Genomic DNA, 22,334 nt, shown 5'->3' with positions numbered 1-22,334 from the left:
ATAAAAATAAGGTAAAAATTGAAAAAACATAATAAAAAAATAAAAATTCAAAATTAATTAGATTAAAAGAATAAAAAAACTAAAATTCCAAAAATAAAACTACATTTACAAATTAAATCGAATTCTTCCCTTATTTTTTTAAAAACTAAAATTAGATTTAAAATTTTGGTAAAAACTATTTTTTATGAAATACAAATTTTATCTAAGCTAAATTTTAAAAAAGCCTTAAAAATTTAACAAAAAAAGCTAAAAAAAATTTAAAAAGGGAGGGGGGGGGACCAAGCGAGAAGAATTTTTTTAAAAAAAACTTTTATATTTTTTATTATTATTTTTAGTATTTTATATTTTAAAATTTTTAATTTTTTAATATTAATTTCCTCCCTTTTATTTTTTTTCCAATTTTTTAATTTTATTTTTAAAATTTATTCAAAATTTTTAAATTTTCTTTTTTTTAGCTTTTTTAAACTATTTTTTTATTATTACTTTTTTAAAGTTGACAAGTGCAGGCGGACTTAATTTTTTTTTTTAAATAATGCCACTTTATATTAAAAATGTAATAATAAATGTTATGTATTAATTTTGGTTGGAATATCTCGTTGGAGGAATTTAAGTGATTGTTTTTTCTTAGTTTTGACACTTAAGTGATCCATCAGAAATTTTTGGTACTAAAGTGAGGGCCGTACACAACTTTAGCACTTTTGATGTTCTTATCCCGTGAAGAAACTATCAAGAAAAAAGGAACAAAAAACAAATAACTTATTCGATAAGTATGAATTCAATCCTTTAACTTGTTAATAATGATGCCATTGAATTTTATGCTATCACGCGGTTTTACTGTTTTCTTTGCTTTTTAATCTTAAAAACTTAACACTAATTACGATTGGCTATCTTATTGATGCATGGAGGTTAAACAATATGTAAAATCGAGTACGTTTGAGCAAAACTAGGAGAAAAGAATGTTGGTTTTTATAAATTATATTCTACAAACATCACCAAAGATCCGTTGTAGTCTAGTTGGTTAGGATACTCGGCTCTCACCCGAGAGACCCGGGTTCAAGTCCCGGCAACGGAAAATTATTTTTTTCCGGCGACCATATGATCATCTTACTTGCAAGTGAATCAATGTTGTTGTCAAAATCCGACAATGCAGCTCTTGTTTCACTCTTTGATCATCTACTTTCATGGCAGTATAGATCATCAAAACTGAAAATTTGGGCATTTGCAGAACTCCATCATCAATTTCAGTTGTCGTTATATGTAGCAGGCAAAGCAGGCTGATAGTTTGTTTTCCAGTTTAAGATTCCGCTAAAAACAGAGGAAAAGATGTCAGTGTCACGGAGACGTTTGGTTACGTCTATTGTTGTTCAAAGTTTAAATCCTTAATGGGTGTATTTTAGGATCTTAAGGCGGCAAGCGAGTTCCGTAAGGGGAATGGAGCCTTATTTTGCTAGCCAATTAGTAGACAATTCCAATCTAGACGTCTGCTAATCGAATGTTTAATCATGTCTCTGGGATTCAGATGAGAATCGTGCAAAGTCTTGGTCAGTGACGAATCATTCCCTTATGGCAAGCGAGTTCCGTAAGGGAATGGAGCCTTAAGCAACTGTTCTGCTTCTTCGTAACGCCGTACCGTCTATGTCGTTGGGAAGTAACCATCGTTAGTTCCTTCTGCATTATGCAACGTTCGATCACCTTTGAAAACTGTTTATGAATACCACCTTTGATTTCTTATATATAGCTCTACGTGATCCCTTTTCCTAGCATCAACAGCTAAAAGCGAAAACATTTTAAAAAGACAGAGAAAATGAACAACTTTAGCTTGATGTTCTTGAGCTCACTGCTTCTTCTTCTTCTGGCTATGAGTTGTGTGGAAGTGCAAGCTCAGTCTTGCAGACCGAGCGGCAGAGTCAGAGGTAAGAATCCCCCTCCTGGACAATGCAACACGGGGGATGACTCGGAGTGTTGCAAAGACGGCCAAATGTATCCGATCTACAGGTGCTCGCCGCCGGTGTCTGGCCACACCAGCGCCCACCTCACTCTGAACAGCTTTGAGAAGGGTGGAGATGGAGGCGGCCCGTCCGAGTGCGACAACCAGTACCATTCTGATGACACGCCTGTCGTGGCACTATCCACGGGGTGGTTCAATAACATGAGTAGGTGTCTCAAGAAGATTACGATCTACGGCAACGGGAGGAGCACCCAGGCAACGGTGGTGGATGAATGCGACTCGACTATGGGGTGCGATGATGACCACGATTACCAGCCTCCATGCGATAACGACATCGTCGATGCGTCCAGAGCTGTGTGGGAGGCCCTGGGTGTACCAAAGGACAATTGGGGTTGGCTCGACATTACATGGTCAGACGCCTAGTCCTCCATGCTATGGTTATCGCATACTTATACGTATCTATCGAAGGTTGTGCTTGTAATAAATACCTGTACTGACTATAAAGAGACTTCCTTTATGGATCATAAGGAATTCGGACTATGGTTGTGATCATAGCTTCTCCTTGCAGAATGTTGAGTCATTTTATGGTCTGTTCCATTATATGTCAGCCTTGATGTTTAAGTGGAGCTTAACTATGATGACACCTGAATATAAGCATATGAAACGAAAAGCGAGAGCAGCGAGTGGCCTGTCCAGTATCTTTGGCCAATCTGTTGCTGCACAAATGCTTCTGGTTAGAAAGTTTGTGCTCTTGAAGCATAATGCTGAAACATATACTCAGTTTAGCCAGTAAGCTAGCCAGCGTTTTGTTTTCGGGAGCAATTTATGTTCAGAAATAGTTTTTCCTATTTTTATTTCCTAAACGAGTTTCTTAGCAGATAAACATGTTTGCTAATTGTACAAAATTTCTATTCACAGAATAGAAATAAATAAAAAAAAACATAACTGCATTTAATATGACCCTAAAAATTTATATTCCCAATGACTTATTGATAAAACCGGACTTTGTAAGAACTTAATTGACCAAGATATTCTAAGATGGCCTAACAAAATCTAACACAATAATTAGTAAGGGTGTCAAAAATACCCTAGCCTGCCTGGCCCGATCCGAAATTTTTAGTATTTCTCGATTTGGACAGGTTAGGTAATGAGCAAATGATTTTGGGTAGTTTGTCCGTTAGCATCGAGTTTTGGGGTTTTTTCATTTCTTCTTCTTCTCGTCTCACCTACATTCCCAAGAATTCTAAGAAAATACTATAATTAAAAGAAAATATTTAAAGATTGAACCCAAAAATAGATAATATATAACTCCGCCCTCCACGTTGACTCTCACCACATTCACCTCCCATAAACAAAAAATAGAACTTAATAGAACTCAAATGTTAACATAGTTCATGTTGTTGTTTCTAGCCATATTACTTAGATGGGGTGGATATGTATTTTTAATCGAATTTGACTAAAAATTGCGGAATTAAAAGAATTAAGTCAAATCTCACATAAGTTCAAAATCTGAAGATGTGCAATTGATGATCATGAACACTAGTATGCAATATTCTATCAAGTACAGTAAAAAGAGTTTAGGCATAGAGAAAATCGCACACGAAGATTATAGTAATTTGGCTTAGATCACGACTACTTTTACGCTCCCACATTGATAGCCAATAGGTTGGATTTCACTAAATGGATCAATGATGTTTACAAGTGGTAGCACTCTCACGCTCTTACAAAGCCTCTTAAAGATTGTAGTATAAAGTCCGCATAGACAACTATGTAGTAATTGAAGTACTCCAGCACTTTGAAATTGATGATTCTGATTGCACTCTAGTAATGGCATCATAGATCTCCTTTTATGCACCTTTATTCCCAAAATTAGCTGTTGGTTAGGTTTTCAAAAAATAACTTTTCAATCGTTGATTAGACGTCATTAATCTTGATTGAACGAGACTATATCTTGGGAGATTTGATTACCGTTGCTGTTGAATTTGAACCCCTCAAATTTGGTCGTCCATACAACTTAATCTTCTATTTCCAAAAGTGGAGTCCATCATATATGGAAATTGTCTTGTCTTTAGAAAGGTTATCTCCAATCAAAGATATTCCACAATCCATTTACAGAATTAACTTGTCAACTAAGAATTACAAGCTTACTTAAAAAAATTCCTCAGCTGTATACGTCATACTTGGGTCTTCTTAATAGAGAATATAATTTGGATTTGAATTGATGTAGGTCTTGAACATCCTCTAGAAACTATAATAGTCTCTAGAGTTTGAACAATCAGAACACTTAATCTTTAAGCTTAATAACGCCTTTGTTGATGCTCACATATTAGTCTTCTTCAAAGGTATAGTTGAATCGGTATAAGTGACATTTCGCTTAATCTGGATAATATAACTCAACTCCTTCAGAATCAAATACGCAATAAACTTGATTTGAGTCTAAACATCAACTAGGATCAATATGAGCTTCTCCATTCATGTGAATCTCTCGAGATGAAATACATCAAGGTATTTACCAGATTCAATAAGACTAAGGACAGTTTTATCAATATTAAAATATTAAGAAGGAGGTTTTCTCAACAAATGTATATGTAGATACAAAGTGTTTGATTACAAATTTAAATGTTCTTTTATTCTAGTCAATTTTTTCATGTTGTATACGAATTTTTCGGAACGTCTTCTGTAAAATGTATCCGAGGGGGATGAAAGAAAAATCTTAATGTAGAAATTAAAAAGAAATGAAATTGATTATTTTAATTTTATCTTCACATTATTTTGATGACAGGTATACTAACAAAGTCAAAGTATAAATGGTCTTCTTTAAATGGAAAAAAAAAAAAAAAAAGGGACCCAAAACCCGACTGGATGACTTAGATATATGCGGGTCGGGTGGTTATTCTAAGCTTGTTTCTCTAAAATGGCCATTTGTTTTGCTATGATAGACTCTTTTTTAAGTTCTTGTTTCTATTGCAAATCTATTACCTAGTCAGTGACCTATTTCCAGGAATAAAAAAATTAATTGATGCACACAAACAGAAGTCTGTTCTTTTTCTGTTTTGGAAAATAAAAGAGCAGAAAAATAGAGAAATAGATCCGTTATCAAATAGACCCCTAGTGCTTGTGCAGCTGAATTGTGGGCACTCATAGATGGAATTAGGCTGGCTACTGATTAATGACCGTACGCGTATGCATATGAGCTAGAATGTCAAAAATATCTTCTCTTATCTTTGTGTTGGATTTTTATTTATCTTTTTTTCTTACTAAAGACTTAAATTTATCAATTCCTATATTTATTCGAATGACTATCCAACTATCCAACTATTTTTGGGTTATGTTACTAAATTCGTGTTACCGATTCTCATTTGAGTTGTTCATCAATGATTTTATTTGTGTAACTGTTCTCTAATGTTTGACTAATCCTATGTGGTAGCCTAAAAATTCACGATACTCTCCGACGTTTGATTAAAACTATCATGCTAATTATAACATCTAAAAACTCTTTTTTAGTTGGACTTGGGCTGCATAATCTGATTAGCCCAGACATCAGGTTTTTTTTTTTTTTTTTTTTGGGGGGGCAGGCGGGGAGGAGAGGGGTCATGACTCATGGAAATATATATAATATCTAATGTAGTCAACAAGTTTACTGACACAACACTTTACTAGCTCATAATTCTCAATAATAAGAATACAGAGGGCCTAATTCTTTGAAATAAAAATTTCAAACTTTAAGTTCATTCTCAATTTTACCTAAAAATTTTACTTTCAGTGAATCTCAAATTTGCCCCACCTTCAAAAATCGCCATTAGTTTATTTAAAATTATCGACATCAAGAGTTTGCTCTCATTTCATACGAAGTTGAAGGTATTGTTGAAGACGCAAGTTCGGATAATGAACATCTAACTGAACCCGACCTTCATAAAGTTGAGAAAATCAGTGACGATTTTTGGATGGGGTGCATATCTAGAATTATAGTGAAAGTTTGTGATTTCTTTTAATTAAAAAGAAAGTTCATGACAAAATTAGGATTGGATATGAAGTTTGAGTCTATTTAGAATATTAGGGCGAAAAGATTGGACAAACTGCTCCATTATTAACTTACAAAGTAATATGATTTGAAAGATAATCTCAGCTAAAGATAGACCGTCAAAATATGCCATAAATCATTTCTTATCACATATATAATGGGCTGAGTTGTTATATTAATTAATTATATTCACTAAATAGATCATAAATGGATTTAAGTAAAACATGAGTGTTAAATATGTTGTAAATATGTCATAAATGGATTACAACTTGCTTAGACCCAACTCACCCTAATATCTCTCTCTTCATTCTCTCTCGTCTCACTTGATTTCACGCTCACTAACTTCGCACTCTATCCTCAATTTGGGAATAAGTTTTTTTAGATTAGATTAAATATGAAAGCGATTAAGAATATGGGTCAAAATCGAGTATGGGTTTATATAAGTCAGGTCGAATATGGGTTACCAAATTTGCATTATAATAAATGAGTCATAAACTGATTAAATGGATCTATCCGGGGTCGGATTGTGACTCGATACGTTCCACCCATTTGACGGGTGTAGTTAAAGAATTAGGGAATAAGTAGAAAAAGAATGTTGCTACTTGAAATTTGACATAAAAGGGATAAGTACACCAAGAGTACCATAATTTTCGTACAACATTCACTAAGTGCCATAACTTTTTTTTTCGTTCACTTAAGTGCCACATTGAAGTAAAATCATTCACTTGAGTGCCATTTTCGTCAAATTATCTTAAGCGGACTTTTTATTATTATTTTAATTATTTTTTAGTGCCATGTGGATTTTTTAACCATTTTTTAAATATTTTCTATAATTTTTTAATTTATTTTAATTTTTTAATATTTTTTGAGAAAAAAAAAGAAACTACTTGAATTTCCCCTTGGCCGGCAAGGGCCGCCTCGTCCTCCGCTGGGGGGGAGGTGGGGACGGCCTTGGGCGAGTGACCCTCGCCGGCCAAGGGGGGAAAACAAAAAAAAAAGAAATTTTTTTTTCAAAATAACTAAAAATAAATAAATATCCATGCGTACATTAAAAAATTTTAAAAAAAATTGCTCCGACGATGCCACATCAGATTTTTCAGTGTCCACGTATGATTTCCGGTAAGGCAAATCGGCGATAACACTTAAATGATCTTTCTTTTAAATTTGTAGCACTCAAGTGAGCGGAAAAAAGAAATTATGGCACTCAAGTGAATGTCATACACAAGTTATGACACTCTCAGTGTACTTATCCCGACGTAGAAAGAAAACAAGTGAAGTGGGGCCCACCTCCACCCTGTTAATGCCAAAAGAAAAGGGGCCAAAAAGAATGTTGCTTGTTTCTTTTCCTGATTTTGTCATGATCGGTCAACTATTATCGAAAACGAGAAGGCATACAAAAAGAAAGGACTTTGCTAGCATAATAATTTTTTGGTAACTTTGAAAATAACAATACATTGTGAGTCATAAATCATTGAAATAGTAAACCCCATAACAATTGAAAGAGGCGATCATATGATCGTCCTACTTGCTAGTAAACCTAGGTTGTAGTCCAAATCCGATAATGTAGCTCTTTTTTCACTTTTTTATCATCTACGTTCATGGCAGTATAAATCATCAAATTGAAAATTTGGGCATTTGCAGGACTCCATCATCAATTACTATTGTTGTTGTATGTAACAAGCAAAGCAGGCTGATAGTTTGTTTTCCCGCTTTGGATTCTGCTAAAAACAGAGGAAACTATGTCAGTGTCACAGAGACGTTTGGTTAGTCTTTTGGTGGTTCAAGTTTAAACCTTAATGGGTGCATTTTTGGATCTTAAGGCGGCAAATCAGTTCCGTAACGGGAATGAAGCCTTATTTGCTGGCAAATTAGAAGAGAATTCCAATCTAGACGTCTGCTAATCAAATGTTTAATCACGTCTCTGGGATTCGGAGGAGACGGTTATGAGGAATCCGAGTTCTTCTCAGCCATTAGAGGATGGACAAGCACATACGACATAGTAGTCAACTGTTTTGCTACTTCGCAATGCAGTACCGCTTAGTTTGATGGGCAGTAACCATCGTTAGTTCCCCCTGCAATATGCAACTTTCGATCACCTATGAAATCTGTTTATTAGTGCCCCCTCCGATTTCTTATATATAGCTCTACGTGATGCCTTTTCCCAGCATCAACAGCCAGAAGCGAGAACATTTTAAAAAGACAGAAAATGAACTACTTTAGCTTGATGTTCTTGACCTTATTGCTTCTTGTTCTTCTGGCTATGAGTTGTGTGGAAGTGCAAGCTCAGTCTTGTGGACCGAGCGGTAGAGTCAGAGGGACGAATCCCCCTCCTGGACAATGCAACACGGGGGACGACTCGGAATGCTGCAAAGACGGCCAAGTTTATCCAATCTACTGGTGCTCGCCGCCGGTGTCGGGCCACACAAGCGCCCACCTCACTCTGAACGGCTTTGAGGAGGGCGGAGATGGAGGCGGCCGGTCTGAGTGCGACAACCAGTATCATTCAGATGACACCCCTGTCGTGGCTCTATCCATTGGGTGGTTCGATAACATGAGCAGGTGTCTTAAGAAGATAACGATCTACGGCAACGGGAGGAGCACCCAGGCTATGGTGGTGGACGAATGCGACTCGACTATGGGATGCGATGGCGACCACGACTACCAGCCTCGGTGCGATAACGACATTGTCGACGCTTCCCGAGCTGTGTGGGAGGCCCTAGGGGTGCCTAAGGACAATTGGGGCTGGCTCGACATTACATGGTCCGATGCATAGTTCTCTATGCTATGCTTATCGCATACATATATTAAACTATTCAACGATGTCCTCGTAATTAATACCTGTAATGGATAAAAAGATACTTCCTTTATGGATCATAAGCAATTCGGATAATGGTTGTGATCATAGCTTCTCCATGAAGAATGTTTGAGTCATTTTATGATCGGTTGCTGGAAATTTTCCATTATATTTCTGCCTTGGTGTTTAAGATGAGCTTAACTATGATGATACCTGATTAAAGATATAAGCATATGCAATAGAAATGCTTCTATTTAGAAAGTTTGTGCTTTTGCCCGAAGCATGATGCTGAAACTTATACCCTGTTTTTAGCCAGTAAGCTAGTGCTTTTCAAGCTGAATTATGGGCACTCGGAGATGGAATTAGGCTGGCTATTGATAAATGACAATACCCTTTTGCATATGAGCTAGATTATAAAAAAAAAAAGACCTTCTCTTATCTTAGTGACAGATTTTTATTTACCCTTTTTCTCTTACGAAGGACTTAAATTTATCGGTTATTATATGAAATTAGGAAACTTTGTTCGGATGATTAACCAACTATTATGGGATTAAGTTGTTAACTAAGTTTCGGGTTACCGGTTCTTATTTAAATTATGTATCGATATTTTGTTTGACCAATTATTCTCTACGTTTGATTTTTCCTATGTGATAACCTGAAAATTCATAATATTCTCCTACGTTTGGTTAAAGTTGTAGTTGCTAATTGTAACATCTCAAAACTCTTCTTTTGTTGGACTTGGGATGCATTATCTGATTAGGTCCGTATCTCAAGTTATGACCACCCAAGACCTGCCTGGTCCCGTAAGGTGGCGCACATTCAAAGTACTTATGGCCAAGGGAATATTCAAAATGTCTGATGTAGTCAACAAGTTGACCGACATAATACTTCATTAGCTCATAATTCTCTATAAACGAAAATAAATAGGTCCTAATTCTCTAAAAGGAAATTCTCTAATTTAAAACACATTTTCAATTTTATCCTGCAGTGGGGTCCCACCTCCACCCTGTTAATAGTAGAGAGACGTCGTCGTTTCGGTTTCGGAAGAGAAAATGAAATGATTACGGCGGGAGGGATGGAGGCAAACAAGCAGCTCGAAGGAGATGGGAAAGCCAGAACAAAAAAAGTTCGAAACTTTGAAGAGCTTTAGAGCCGCTGGTCCCTCCTCTCCAACTGTCACACCATGCGACTGCCTCGACCCTCGAAAGTTTCTCTCTCTTCTTCTTGAAACGTTACGGTCCGAGAATCATTTGAGGATGGGGACTAATCTAATCGGTAGAGAGAGAGAGAGAGAAATAGACAAAGGGAGGGGGGGAGAAACGATAGTTGTTCATTGATTAACAATTTTTTCCTTGAATTATTACACTATCAGCAACACCGGCAACGACGATACCCACTTGTTAGAATAACGTGAAGATGCTGCGGCTTTGAGCAGAAGTTGGTGTCATGTCGGAGAAATTATTTCTTCATTTGTTTAATTTATCATCTGCAGCAAACCAGCCTCGTACGCCGAATGTATTTTATTTGGTATATTCCTTACAAAATTTCGTTTCTCTTTACATGGTTTTGATCCAATCTGAGCTGATCCAGCTATGACGTTAAACATTCTCAGTCCTTTCGGAATTCTTTCTTTTTTACTTCCCCCCATCGGCTTGACCAGATCTCTTCTCGTCAAAGCTATAGAATAACCACGCTTTCTCGGAGTTTGTTTATAGATTAATCGGCTTTTGGTTGTTCGAGGAGGTGGAAATTCATGGGTCATTGAGAAGCAGGTGCTTCGATTCGGTTCCAAGTGTTTTCACTGTAGCGGAAGTTTGGATCTTGCTTGGGGAATTGTTGACTGGACCAAGAAATGAAGATTTTTTGCGCAGTGATTGGCTCAAGGTTTAAAGTGACTCCCACGAGTTGGTTTTCACTAAGTCCGATTATTGGAGATTGAAGTTTTTCTTTTACTGTTCTTTTTCTAATGTTCGTGGTTGAAAGCGCTGACTGATGGCAGATAAAAAATGGGTTTAAGGTATTGGAAGCTGGGTTGTTGCTGATTCATCGATTTTGTATCTGCTTCACTGACCCCGAGTTGACTCTGAAGCTTGAAGCTTCTTAGCTGGTAATGATGCTACCTGGTTGCGCTCTCTCTCTCTCTCTCTCCGTTTTATGTTTTTGCTTGAAGAGGCTAAGAAATGAGCAACTTGTGAATTTTGAATGCTTTGCTAGTGATACTGAACATGGGTATAGTCCAGAGCAGTTTTGGATGATGATACACAGGCATTTCTGAATTGATCTCTATGCTCTTTTTCAGCTCGTGTTGTGAATTGAAACGTTGTTTTATGGTCAAGGAAAAGAAATGTTGTCCGCATTAGCCAGTTCAGTTTCCAAGTCTGAACTGATCGAGGACGGTTGCTCCTTACAAGTTGTGCCTGGGATTGTATAGTCTATTATGTCAAACACTTTCTCCTTTCATTTCCAAATTCGTTGCATGTGGATAAAAAGAAGCAAGGAGTTTCGAGAAGAACGCTCAGTTTTAATTCTCTCATTTTTGGGTTTCCCTGATATTTCTGCTGCTGATTTCTCCTTGTTGTGTGATACATGTAAAATTTGCTGAGATAGCTGCTTCGTCGAAGAGGGTATTGAAGATCCACATTTTAATTTTTGACTTGGAGATGGGGTGTCAGTTCTCCAAATTGGCACCATGTTGCTGGGAGTCACAATTCAATGGATCTGTCCTCGAAGTTCCTGATGTTGGTGTGTAAATTGCATGTAGCTGTTATTCCTTGTAGGAACTCGAGCATATTGTGACTCATGTTCTTTCATCGTTATGCTTTTCCGGAGAAAGATGAGGTGGTCGAACCTAATTCCTTGCCCGCATTCCGAGAGTTCACGTTCGAGCAGCTTAAGAAGGTGACGTCAGGTTTTGCAGTGGAGAATATTGTGTCGGAGCATGGAGAGAAGGCTCCCAATGTCGTCTACAAAGGAAAGCTAGGGGACCAGAAGCGAATTGCTGTCAAGCGATTCAATAGAAATGCTTGGCCTGATTCCCGGCAATTTTTGGTATTAAGTCATTCTGTTATATCTTCCTCATGAAAAACGATTTCTATGTCAGAGTTATGGGACAATGTTCACTCTCAAATTCCACAAGCAAATGTTAATCGTGAAGAAAGGGCAATGCATGTGCACTTTTTCTCTGTAACAGCAAATCAATTTGATACATCCTTTGCCAAGTATAGGAGGAGGCAAAGTCAGTTGGCCAGCTGCGAAATAACAGATTGGCAAATTTGCTGGGTTGTTGCTCTGAAGATGATGAGAGGTTGCTTGTTGCAGAATACATGCCCAACGAAACGCTTGCAAAGCACTTATTTCATTGTAGGTCCTTTTATTAACAAGCATAAGTTTTTTTGTGCAAGATGTGTCAACATGTGTTATGGTAACCTGATTTAGTGCCCTTTCCATGCAACCTTGGTACAACAGGTTATTGTTCTAAAATTTAACTTTCTCGGTGGAAGTATGTTGTAAATGGCTTTGCTAACACATAAACAAGTTCAAGCTCTCGACTCTCAAACAAGATTTGATCTTTTGAATTAGGGGATTTGCAACCCATGAAATGGCCTATGAGAATGAGGGTTGTCCTTCATATTGCCCAAGCACTGGAGTACTGCACAAGCAAAGGGCGCACGCTATATCATGATCTTAATGCATATAGAATTCTGTTTGATGAGGTAAAAGTCTGGTTAATCCCGTAGGCGAAATCATTCTCCTTCATGTTTTATTAGTTATATTCATGAACAGATCTTTTCAGGATGGTAATCCTAGACTTTCAACCTTTGGCCTCATGAAAAATAGTAGGGATGGCAAGAATTATAGCACAAATTCGGCATTTACACCTCCAGAGTACCTGAGAACAGGTACAGATTACAATGCAACAAGCAATTATGGACTTATCTGTTTCTCCTGGTTGTAGAAGTGCTCATGCACCATATATTGTTCTTTTTTCCACAGGCAGCGTAACGCCAGAAAGCGTTATATATAGTTTTGGTACTCTTCTACTTGACCTCCTAAGTGGAAAACATATACCCCCAAGTCATGTAAGTTTCTAAGTTCAAACATTATCTGGGATGAAATCTTTATTTTCTCTTGATATATGATGACACTGCACCAAACAACCTCCTTTTCATATGCGTCGCAGAATAAGTATTGCCTTTATTCCTTTATGTATCTTTTATTCTTTGCCCCTTTGACCATGAATCTCCACTGATCTATATCAGGCCCTCGACTTAATAAGGGATCGGAATCTGCAGACGTTGATAGATTCTTGCTTGGTAGGACAGTTTTCTGATGACGATGGGACGGAGTTGGTACGCTTGGCTTCCAGATGTTTACAATATGAACCTCGAGAACGTCCAAATCCAAAGTCCTTAGTAGCTGCGTTAACTCCATTGCAGAAGGAGGTTGAGGTATGCTTTTCTTTTATTTTGAGAAAGGGTTTTGTGTGCTAACTTAAAGAAATTTGCTTGCTGAGATTTCTCTCTCTGGTTTTCAGGTTGCTTCTCACGTACTTATGGGGATCCCCCACAGAGCTTCTTTATCTCCTCTATCCCCTTTTGGTGAGGCTTGTTCGAGAAAGGACTTGACTGCAATACACGAAATCCTAGAAAATCTCGGATATAAAGATGATGAAGGATTAACAAATGAGGTTTGCTCATTCTTTTTGTTTAGAACATTTAGAAACATCCATTATTGCAGTCTAATATATGTCCTTGCTGTCATGTTTTATCATTCAGACACTTAACCCTATAGGAACCTCTTCATTTGCTTAGTTATGCATTTTATCTGAATTTGTGTAATCCTCGTCGGAGGTGATGTTAACATTTTGTTCCGTTCAATATGCTGCAGCTCTCTTTTCAGATGTGGACAGACCAAATGCAGGACACATTGAACTTGAAGAAAAAGGGCGATCTTGCTTTCCGCCAGAAAGATTTCACGGCAGCAGTTGATATCTACACACAGGTTTGTATTTCCTGTCTTGATGAATAATCCAACCCTTAAACAAAAATTATTGTTCTCAATCTTCTCTTTGCTTCGATCATTATGATGCAACCGGGATGTGGAAGTCCTAGCTATCATCTGGGCATGAATGCCCTTTGAGTTTCCTCTAGTTGCATTTCAAGGAAAAAAAGGTTCATGAAATTTATGATGACTGTCTTAAAATCCTCACCATTTCTCATTGGGTTACACAATAAATAAGGATCTAAATCAGCTTTTTTCCTTCAATATGCAGTTCATCGACGCGGGAACCATGGTTTCTCCGACAGTTTTTGCACGCCGCAGTCTGTCTTACCTAATGAACGACATGGCTCAGGAAGCTCTGAATGACGCAATGCAAGCCCAAGTCGTTTCCCCAGTGTGGCACATCGCGTCATACCTTGAGGCTGCGGCCCTCATAGTGCTAGGGATGGAGGCCGAAGCGCAGGTCACTCTTAAGGAAGGCACGGCTCTGGAAGCTAAGCGGAGTACAAACACTGGCCAAAAATGAAATATGACTCTGCAGCACATATTGGACTCCGCTATTTTGCTCAGATGAGCGATTTATTACAGGAGCACTCGACGACTGAAGCATTTTCAATGTGCTTATCTTGATGATACGATTTGTCCCTTCTCCCCGTGCAGAGAAATGTCTCTGTCATGTCATTTGATCCAATCTACTCCGACGTCCTTTTGTGTTCTTTTTTCTCTTCGGAAAGGTTTGCAAGCTTACAATCTCAGCATAGAGATAGTTTCTATACTGATTTAGGGGTTCAAGTTGAGCCAGAGAGAGACAGAGAGATCTCCTTTCTATTTCTGCCAATTTTTTCTCTTTCCCAATTTTAACATCATGGTCCGGGAGGTGAAAATCCGTCTTATAATCAGGATGACGGCTTTTCAGGACGACTCGGTGAAAGAATCAGTAACCTCTCCAACGTCGTCAACGCACATTTGTCTCATCATAGGTTTTCTGGAGCACTCCCAGATGTTTTCAGGGGCCTTCCAAAGCTCGAGCACTTTGCTGCCAGATCAAATAAATTTTTCTGGTCAGTCGCCACCTTCACCGATGGGCTCTTTATCCCTTTCCAGGGTTGACTTGAACAACAAGACTCTTGATGATCATCGTATAAATATCAACTGTCCTTCAATGGCAAACCTTGGTTCCAATTTTTTTCCCAAGCTCTGCTTCCACCTCCAGGCACTCACACACCTCTCTCTCTCTCTCTCAAGAACCGAAACAATTCATCCCTCTACTGCTCTCCATATATCAGAGCAATGCGGAAACTGAAGCGTGTTCGGTCACTCCTACGAGCTTCGAGACAAAGAAATGCTGGGACGCGCTGATCTGCTGTTTCCAAATCTAACTGTGTTCATGATTGGCAATAATAGTTAGTTAAAGGGTCAATACCAGTGGTGGTTAATGGGATGCAAAAGGTAGCAGTGAACCAATTAAGAGGGCGAATTCCTAGCTGGATTGGCTTTTTCGGGTATGCAATGTTCGGCATGAAGCCGACAAGAACTTTTGATGTTTCTTACAATAAGCCCTCTGGTGCAGTTCCTTTGAAGGCCAGTTTTTGACCTTTCCCTTTCCCTTTCCCTTTCCGGACCGGTCTATCCGGAACTGCGGACGCAACCGGGTTGAGATGGAAAGTTGTGCCAAAAAAAAGTAGCTCGGCGATAAGTATTTTTTTTTTTTGGTCATAAAGCGATAAGTATTTTTTTTTTTTTTTGGTCATAATAAAGCGATAAGTATTTCAATCGTGAGAAAAAGGAGAATAAACAAGAAAAGGGCCCAACCGGGTTCGAACCGGTGACCTCTTGATCTGCAGTCAAATGCTCTACCACTGAGCTATGGACCCTGTTGTTTAGGCCTACCACAATTTAAATTTTTATATAAAGTTTCGGTGCTTAATGCCACCTTCAAGATTGACTCCTTCATGTACATGACAAGTTGACGCCCGAAAAGCGAGGGCCTGCACTTGCTAGCTTCCTCCTTTGAGAGTCTCTTTAATAACGAGGCATGAGCTTGATAACCAACACCAAGACTAAATTCGCATATACCGATTATTTAGCTTCAAATCAATCTAAATATTTGATCAAACAAAATCCCGTATCGCAGGATATAATCATACGATGAGACGAGGAAAATAATATGGCCATTTGGAAAATAAGCAAAAATAAAGAAAAGGGTATATGCAGTTGCTTTTAATTGAAAGATGGCCCAAACTAATTCACCGCAAAATGAAGCAGAAAGGGCATCCTAACTCCATGCACACCACAACGAATTTAAGATGGCCCTCAAGAGTTCAGTCGATCAGCACAGCAGGGAAGCAATATCCCAAGAAGAATTGGCTACAGCTGATCAGAACACCTCCTACTGAAAATGTAAGGTCACATTACAAGAGGAGATTCACTGGATAGCTAGACTGTTTTATGAAGCTAAGACTAGTTACATCCCTCAAAAACTGACGATATTGCTTCCAAGACTCGATATACAATTCCACGGTCGGTTCGCTCAGCCAAAAAAGCAAAAGAAAGAACATCCAGTGTGACCCCTAGTTCCGACACCGATCTGATGTGATCGGTCATGATCTCTCAACCGACACGGGGAGCAGAAGCAATTCTCTCTTCTTGTAACTCCGCTTACGAAGCTCGAAACGACTCTTTTCTTGGGCCGTAGTACACCGGTTTATCGCTAGGAAAGGTAATAAAGTTCCAGCCGAAAGCTGATCCACCAATAATGTATGGCCCCCGAGTCTCGAGCACCTCAGGTTGCCGCTTCCCAGTGTCCTGGTTCTCTCCTTTCCCGCGCTTCCCTTCTTTCACATTGTTATATTTTGTAGAAGAGAGTGCTTCTGCACTTGCAGTCATCTGTCTGTATAGTTCCATAAACAGCTTCAACTCTGCAATATGAGACAGAATCACAAACCTTAGGCGCACAAAAATTATTTCACCCCCAGAGAAAAATCGCTTTCTTATAGAGAGACATTGCTGACACGCTTTGCTGTGACATGAAACCATGAAACATGCAGTGGCCAGAAGATGCGTGGCATGAAATTCTCACAGTGCAAGTATGCATACTTTTATACGTCGATTGCAATTTACAAGTTATCATTAAATTACTCTTTACTAAACCAAATATATTGCTACTGATCTCCACTAGATGGCTGCACTCATGTTCATGCAAACATCTGACAAGACAAAAGGATCCGAGCATACAATTCACCAAGAAATTTATGGAAAAGTATGAAAACTTTCCAAACATATAAAAGCACTGCCTATCAAAGATTTTGCAGCTTAATATCTTTAATTTCTTGAGCTGCCCTGCAATTCCGAAAGTCAGGGGTTGCCAGCACCTTCAAATGGATAAACCCGGAGAGGAATTAGGCTTTACTAGCTTATGCAGCCACAGAATCAAACATGCACAAGAGAGAAAAGAGCTAAGCTTTTCGTCAACCAACAGGATATAGTCATCGTCTACCTATTCTGCAAAGTTAGATACAAACATGCAATACTCCAATAGGATATAAACCACCAAGCAGAATTCAAACTCTTTCCTGTACTGAAACAGAGAGACCTTCACTATTCATCACATGCCAATACCACATGCATACCAGTTTAAGTCCAAAAGTTTCAAATTTTCCCCGTGAATTCCCTCGAAACTCTGATTTAGAACCCCAAGTAAGGGTCTGATTTGTAATTTCCCAATCATCAACTTAAGCCATGTTTCTTAAGCATCACGAAAACTTGATGCCAAGAAGAGTTTGTCGCTGAATTCAAAAATAGCGAACCAAAAAGATGTGCTTTCCGGCCATATTCGCAGCAGATGCTATAAAGCATACGATCAAAGGCCAAGCCAAGCATCGCTTTCGTCTATTGTTTCACCGGGAGCAGGAAAAAAATTCCTAGAAAGAGAAAGGAATGGTGCTCAGTAGAACGCGGAACACACAGGAAGAAATCTTAAACCCAACAGTTATTGAACACAAAAAAGAGATCATCCCGACACGTAACACACCGCCACGAGCGGAGACGAAAGCAAACCTCGATGAAAGAAGGACGAAGGTCGTTGAGCAAAGAACGCATCTTGCAGTAAGGAGAGGCTTGAATCCAGACATTGGGCTCGAGGGGTCTTTTCTTGTTGCTCTTCTGTGGCTGATACGGTGGTGGTCGTGGCGGCTGCTGCGGCGGAGCTGCTCGGGGCGGTGGCCGTTCTTGCGCGGGTTTCGATGGGTCCATGTCCGAGAGAGCTTTTGGAAGTACAGCCCCCTTCCAGCTAAAGGCAAAAAGAATAATTCGAGTTGTCGCCTTCTCAAGTGATTCCATCTTTTACCACAAAGGGCAAAAAAAAAAAAGTTGATTCCATTGTACGGTGGGCTTAACAACGGCCCATTACCCTCATTAACCCTCTGTCGACAAATGAGAGATAGAAAACTCCCGAGTGCTAATTATTCGAGGACCCCGAGTAGAGTGTCTTAAGCGCGAACTCTCTAAAAATAAGAGATAGAAGGCTCCTGAGCACGAGAGATTGAAGATAGAGCACAAAATCGAAGATCCTCGAGCGAGATGAAAGGAAGACTCTTTTGAAAGTAAGAGTAATTGAAGAACGCCAATTCTAATTGATCTATTCTTATGCAAATTTTATATCCAATAAGATGTCGTTTGGGATGGCATAGATGTTCTTCTGAAAAAAATGTCTTTTTGGATATGACATGTAGGAAAAAATAGAGCCACGGCCTAGAATTGTCAACACTAAAGGCGATTTTGGATGGAGGGTTAAAAAAGGTAAATATGAGATTTCAATGAAAGTTGGTGATTATTTATGAGACCAAAAAAAAAAAAGATAAGAAAAGACTTGGGATTAGATCTAAAGTTAGTATTTTTTATGAGACGAAAAAACAATTTATGATAAAATTGAGGTCGAACCAAAAGTTCGGGGTTTTTTATGAGACGAAAATTTAGGATAGGATAGAAACCTTACCAAAAAAAAAATTTAGGATAGAATTAGGGCTGAAGCTAAAGTTATGAGTTTATTTTTTATTAATCATGTGCGAATGTTGCTAACTAAATGTCAAGGTATAATTAACTAGTAAAAATCTTATTGAACAAATGACTAACCCAACATAGTGAAATTGTCTCTTTCATAAAAAGGTCTGTTTGATGCAACTTATTACTTAATAGAATAAATTGTTTTTATTTTAATTTTAAGAAAGAATAAAAAGACTCTACATGATTCCACATATTTTTAGATGGCTGTCACCTGAGAGTATGAAGGTGGCCGGTGACTGTAGCACCAGCTTATCACCAACATATTTCATTCCAATCTGTAAAAAAACCTCCTTCACAAAAAATAACTGTCATTAACTAACCTTCCACCGTCACTTCTTCCTCAACCCTTCAACTCCTGGACACTCTCTGCTGCTCTCTAACATGTCCTCCCCTCCTCCCTCCACTCCCCAAACCCAAAACCCTAATTCCAATTCCTCCCAATGGCGCAGCACATCAACCTCAAATCCCACTCCATGCATTCCCAGTTCATGCCAAAGTTCACCCCCAAATTGCCCTCAGCTCTTCACTCCATTCACAGCGGCACCATCTCCTTCAAGGTTCTCTCCTCTCAAGCTGGAGATTCAGGCCCCCAGAAGCCCCCTGCCGTCATCTCGATCCTCCGCATGATACCCGACTGGGCTGATCGTGTGCAGGAGCAAGGGATGCAGCGCAAACGGACCCTCTACAACCACGAGAACTGGCTCGAGCACCGGAGCTCGAAGCGCCACATCCGGCACTTGCTCTCGAGCTTGTCCTCGCGGGTGATCCTCTCGCTGATACCTCCGGTGACGGCTTTCACCCTGGTGGCCGTTATGATCGCGAGTTATAATACTGCCGTGGTGCTGGAGTGGTTGCCGGAGTTTTTCCCGGTGCTGAGGTCGTCGTCGTTGCCGTACCAGCTGACAGCGCCGGCGCTGGCGCTCCTGCTGGTGTTTAGGACGGAGGCTTCGTATTCGAGGTTCCAGGAAGGGAGGCAGGCTTGGGTGAAGGTGATTGCAGGGGCCGAAGATTTTGCGAGGCAGGTGATCAGTACGGTGGAGAGCAGCGACGATTCAGCACTGAGGAAGGCGCTTCTGGAGTATATCATGGCATTTCCAGTCGCACTTAAGGTCGGTTGGTATTGACTTCTCTGTTGAATTATTGCTCAGAAAACTTGCTTAATTTAGAAGTCAGTGGTAAGAATACCTATGACTTTACATATGCAGTGTCATGTGATTTATGGCTCGGATATCGGTCGAGACCTTAGAAACCGAATTGAAGGGGGTGATCTGGCTGTGATTCTCAAGTCAAAGCACCGGCCTCGCTGCATTATCGAATTCATTTCCCAAAGCCTCAGACTGTTGAATTTGGAGGAGTCGAAGAGACATGTCCTGGTAATTCACTGCTCAACTAACAAATTAAGTTTCTGAGTGAGGCCGAGCACCAGGGCCTTGTATTTGCAGATTCTTTACTCTACCAATACCAGATGGTGACCATTTGTTTTATGCAGAGAGTAGAGTGAACTTAATATGCCTGTGGCCACTTTAATTTCGGATCTTGATCATGTAGGAGTCGAAAATATCTTGCTTCCATGAAGGAATCAGCATCTGCGAGCAGCTGCTTGGCATTCCGATTCCTCTCTCCTACACCCGTTTGACCTCGAGGTTTCTGGTCCTTTGGCATCTGACTCTTCCTGTTATTCTCTGGGATGACTGCCACTGGATCGTGGTTCCAGCCACTTTCATCAGCGCCACTTCCTTGTTCTGCATCGAAGAAGTATGCTTCACCATTGGTTTCTATTACATCGTTCAACGATTCTGCCCACACCATAATTAAGTTTCCTAGTGAATTACTCGATCATATAATCTTTTATTGGATGGCGAAAGAACACGTGCTGCTGATGAGTCAGGCAGGCAATGGTAGTCCTCAGCGCTGGTTTCTGCTTTTCAACCTTTGCTCGGATTACGTTCGATTGTAAAATCCGAACTGACGGTTGTTATGTATAGTGTAAAAGTTTATAGAAAGAACAGTCTAATCCTGATCCCGCCAATCCCTTTCATGCCGACATGACTTGAGTTCTGTCTTGACATCTGCAGGTTGGTGTTCTTATTGAAGAGGCATTTCCAATGTTGCCGCTCGATGAGCTCTGCAATCTAGTCCGCCAAAACATTGAGGAAGCGATCTGTACCGAGAGAGCTATTGGCAAGCATCTTCTTGCAAAGAAGAAGAGCCCCATACATGAGCAGTCACCTAATGGTAGGCCAAAGCACCTACCTGAAAGGAGAAACAGGTCATGACATTTTGATGAACGAATAGTTCGTCAAAGTTGCCATTACTTTGCCACTGGCATATTAAACGATCGGCATAATTCCGATATCCAGATATACACTGATACTATTGCCATGAAGGAAGACATAGAGCTGTTATGATGGAATCTCGTGTACTTTAGCTGTGGACCGTCTTGGCACTACGTCGTGTGTATATATATATATGTTCACTCGCCGATGGGGGAGCATATTCTGCATGACCGATTGCATTAGCCCACCATTGATTCACCATGTGAATGGCTTCCAAGTCACCGGCATCAAGTCAAGGATCATTAATTAACGAGTTTCTGCTACAAAAGGAATTCGGCATGGAACGCAGCAAAGGATGATCTTTCTGTTCCCTTAGGATTTAGCAGTACCTGAAGAACAACGGCGTCATGGCCGGAGATATTTAGACTTGGAAATCAGAAGCGAAATTCTAACTCTAGCCTGTGAAAACTTGTTCCTGCTGAGCTTCTCTTAAGGGGAAATTGGCTTTTGTATAATCATTTGGCGATCAAATGTGATCAATATTGTTACTGGTGGCTTTTGAGCTAATAAATTCCTGGTCATCGCAGCTTGGTTAAAATTCAAACTCACGCTTCACAATATGATCATGCCATGGCAAAAAAAAAAAATGATTTTGAGCAGGAATTTAAGTTGCAATCTCGCTGAAAGATCAAATTATGGGTTGAAAAAAGAGTTTCCTGAAAATAGAACAAGGAAAGAATTTAAAAAAAAAATCATAAAAGAGGAGAAATAAAAGTGTCTGAGCCCGGGTTCGAACCGGGGACCTCTAGTGTGTGAGACTAGCGTGATAACCGACTACACTACCCAGACCACTTGTGGGCATTATGCTATCAAACGAATGTCATTCGAAAAAAATTAGAGAGTTCAAAAGGAATTAACATAGTCGATTTCGATACGATAATTGCAGACACTAGGCTCTTATCTGTCTAGTTCTTGCAGTTTGGCACAGGAAGTTCCAAGTTAAGAACTCACGTCGACATGTTTCTCTAACTCTAGCTGTGTGTGTCTCTCTCAAGTCTTACTCAACTTGGATAAATTACAGAACTAACTCAATGAGGAATGATTTTCACTTCTTTGCTTCAAGCCAACCCGTTGCAGATGTTATCATACAGATGCTCATGCTGTGGAGACCTTGTACGCACCCACTCTGATCCAGTAGAACAGTGGCTCAAGACGGCAGTAGTGGCCGTCCGG

The 22,334-nt window shown here is 39.5% G+C and overlaps 4 protein-coding genes and 3 non-coding genes across 8 annotated transcripts; 4 read left to right on the top strand and 3 right to left on the bottom strand.

Moving 5' to 3' along the window:
* Positions 1–999: 999 nt before the first annotated feature.
* On the top strand, positions 1,000–1,072 carry TRNAE-CUC. Its single transcript has one exon. It is a non-coding gene; the product is annotated as a tRNA-Glu (tRNA).
* A 708-nt stretch (positions 1,073–1,780) lies between these two features.
* Positions 1,781–8,742, top strand: LOC115743024. Its single transcript, XM_030677613.2, has 2 exons — positions 1,781–2,365; positions 8,257–8,742. The coding sequence occupies exons 1-2, from the start codon at positions 1,805–1,807 to the stop codon at positions 8,740–8,742; spliced, it is 1,047 nt and encodes a 348-aa protein (XP_030533473.1). The 5' UTR covers positions 1,781–1,804.
* Positions 8,743–9,871: 1,129 nt separating this feature from the next.
* Positions 9,872–14,423, top strand: LOC115743096 (serine/threonine-protein kinase BSK3). Of its 2 annotated transcripts, none has more exons than XM_048276883.1 (11): positions 9,872–10,647; positions 11,350–11,505; positions 11,591–11,811; positions 11,988–12,123; positions 12,343–12,476; positions 12,557–12,662; positions 12,757–12,842; positions 13,023–13,211; positions 13,298–13,450; positions 13,651–13,764; positions 14,036–14,423. In XM_048276883.1, the coding sequence occupies exons 2-11, from the start codon at positions 11,424–11,426 to the stop codon at positions 14,288–14,290; spliced, it is 1,476 nt and encodes a 491-aa protein (XP_048132840.1). In that variant the 5' UTR covers positions 9,872–10,647; positions 11,350–11,423; the 3' UTR covers positions 14,291–14,423. The 2 variants fall into 2 exon arrangements, with proteins under 2 accessions (XP_048132840.1, XP_030533574.1); XM_030677714.2 differs by lacking the exon at positions 9,872–10,647 and adding an exon at positions 10,738–10,870.
* A 1,143-nt stretch (positions 14,424–15,566) lies between these two features.
* TRNAC-GCA lies at positions 15,567–15,638 on the bottom strand. The gene has a single exon. It is a non-coding gene; the product is annotated as a tRNA-Cys (tRNA).
* A 523-nt stretch (positions 15,639–16,161) lies between these two features.
* Positions 16,162–18,034, bottom strand: LOC115743105. The gene is made up of 3 exons (XM_030677728.2): positions 17,821–18,034; positions 17,077–17,135; positions 16,162–16,682 (listed from the first exon to the last, which is right to left on the bottom strand). Exons 1-3 carry the CDS (start codon positions 17,892–17,894, stop codon positions 16,423–16,425), a joined length of 393 nt encoding a protein of 130 aa, XP_030533588.1. The 5' UTR covers positions 17,895–18,034; the 3' UTR covers positions 16,162–16,422.
* A 1,055-nt stretch (positions 18,035–19,089) lies between these two features.
* On the top strand, positions 19,090–21,667 carry LOC115743102 (UPF0187 protein At3g61320, chloroplastic-like). The gene is made up of 4 exons (XM_030677725.2): positions 19,090–19,934; positions 20,031–20,198; positions 20,374–20,580; positions 20,901–21,667. Exons 1-4 carry the CDS (start codon positions 19,266–19,268, stop codon positions 21,099–21,101), a joined length of 1,245 nt encoding a protein of 414 aa, XP_030533585.1. The 5' UTR covers positions 19,090–19,265; the 3' UTR covers positions 21,102–21,667.
* A 209-nt stretch (positions 21,668–21,876) lies between these two features.
* TRNAV-CAC lies at positions 21,877–21,950 on the bottom strand. Its single transcript has one exon. It is a non-coding gene; the product is annotated as a tRNA-Val (tRNA).
* Positions 21,951–22,334: the final 384 nt, after the last annotated feature.

The sequence above is a fragment of the Rhodamnia argentea genome, chromosome 3 (assembly GCF_020921035.1).
Source record: "Rhodamnia argentea isolate NSW1041297 chromosome 3, ASM2092103v1, whole genome shotgun sequence".
Classification (NCBI taxonomy): domain Eukaryota; kingdom Viridiplantae; phylum Streptophyta; class Magnoliopsida; order Myrtales; family Myrtaceae; genus Rhodamnia; species Rhodamnia argentea.
Note: the sequence above shows the minus strand (reverse complement) of the source record. Positions and strands in the feature narration are given on the sequence as shown.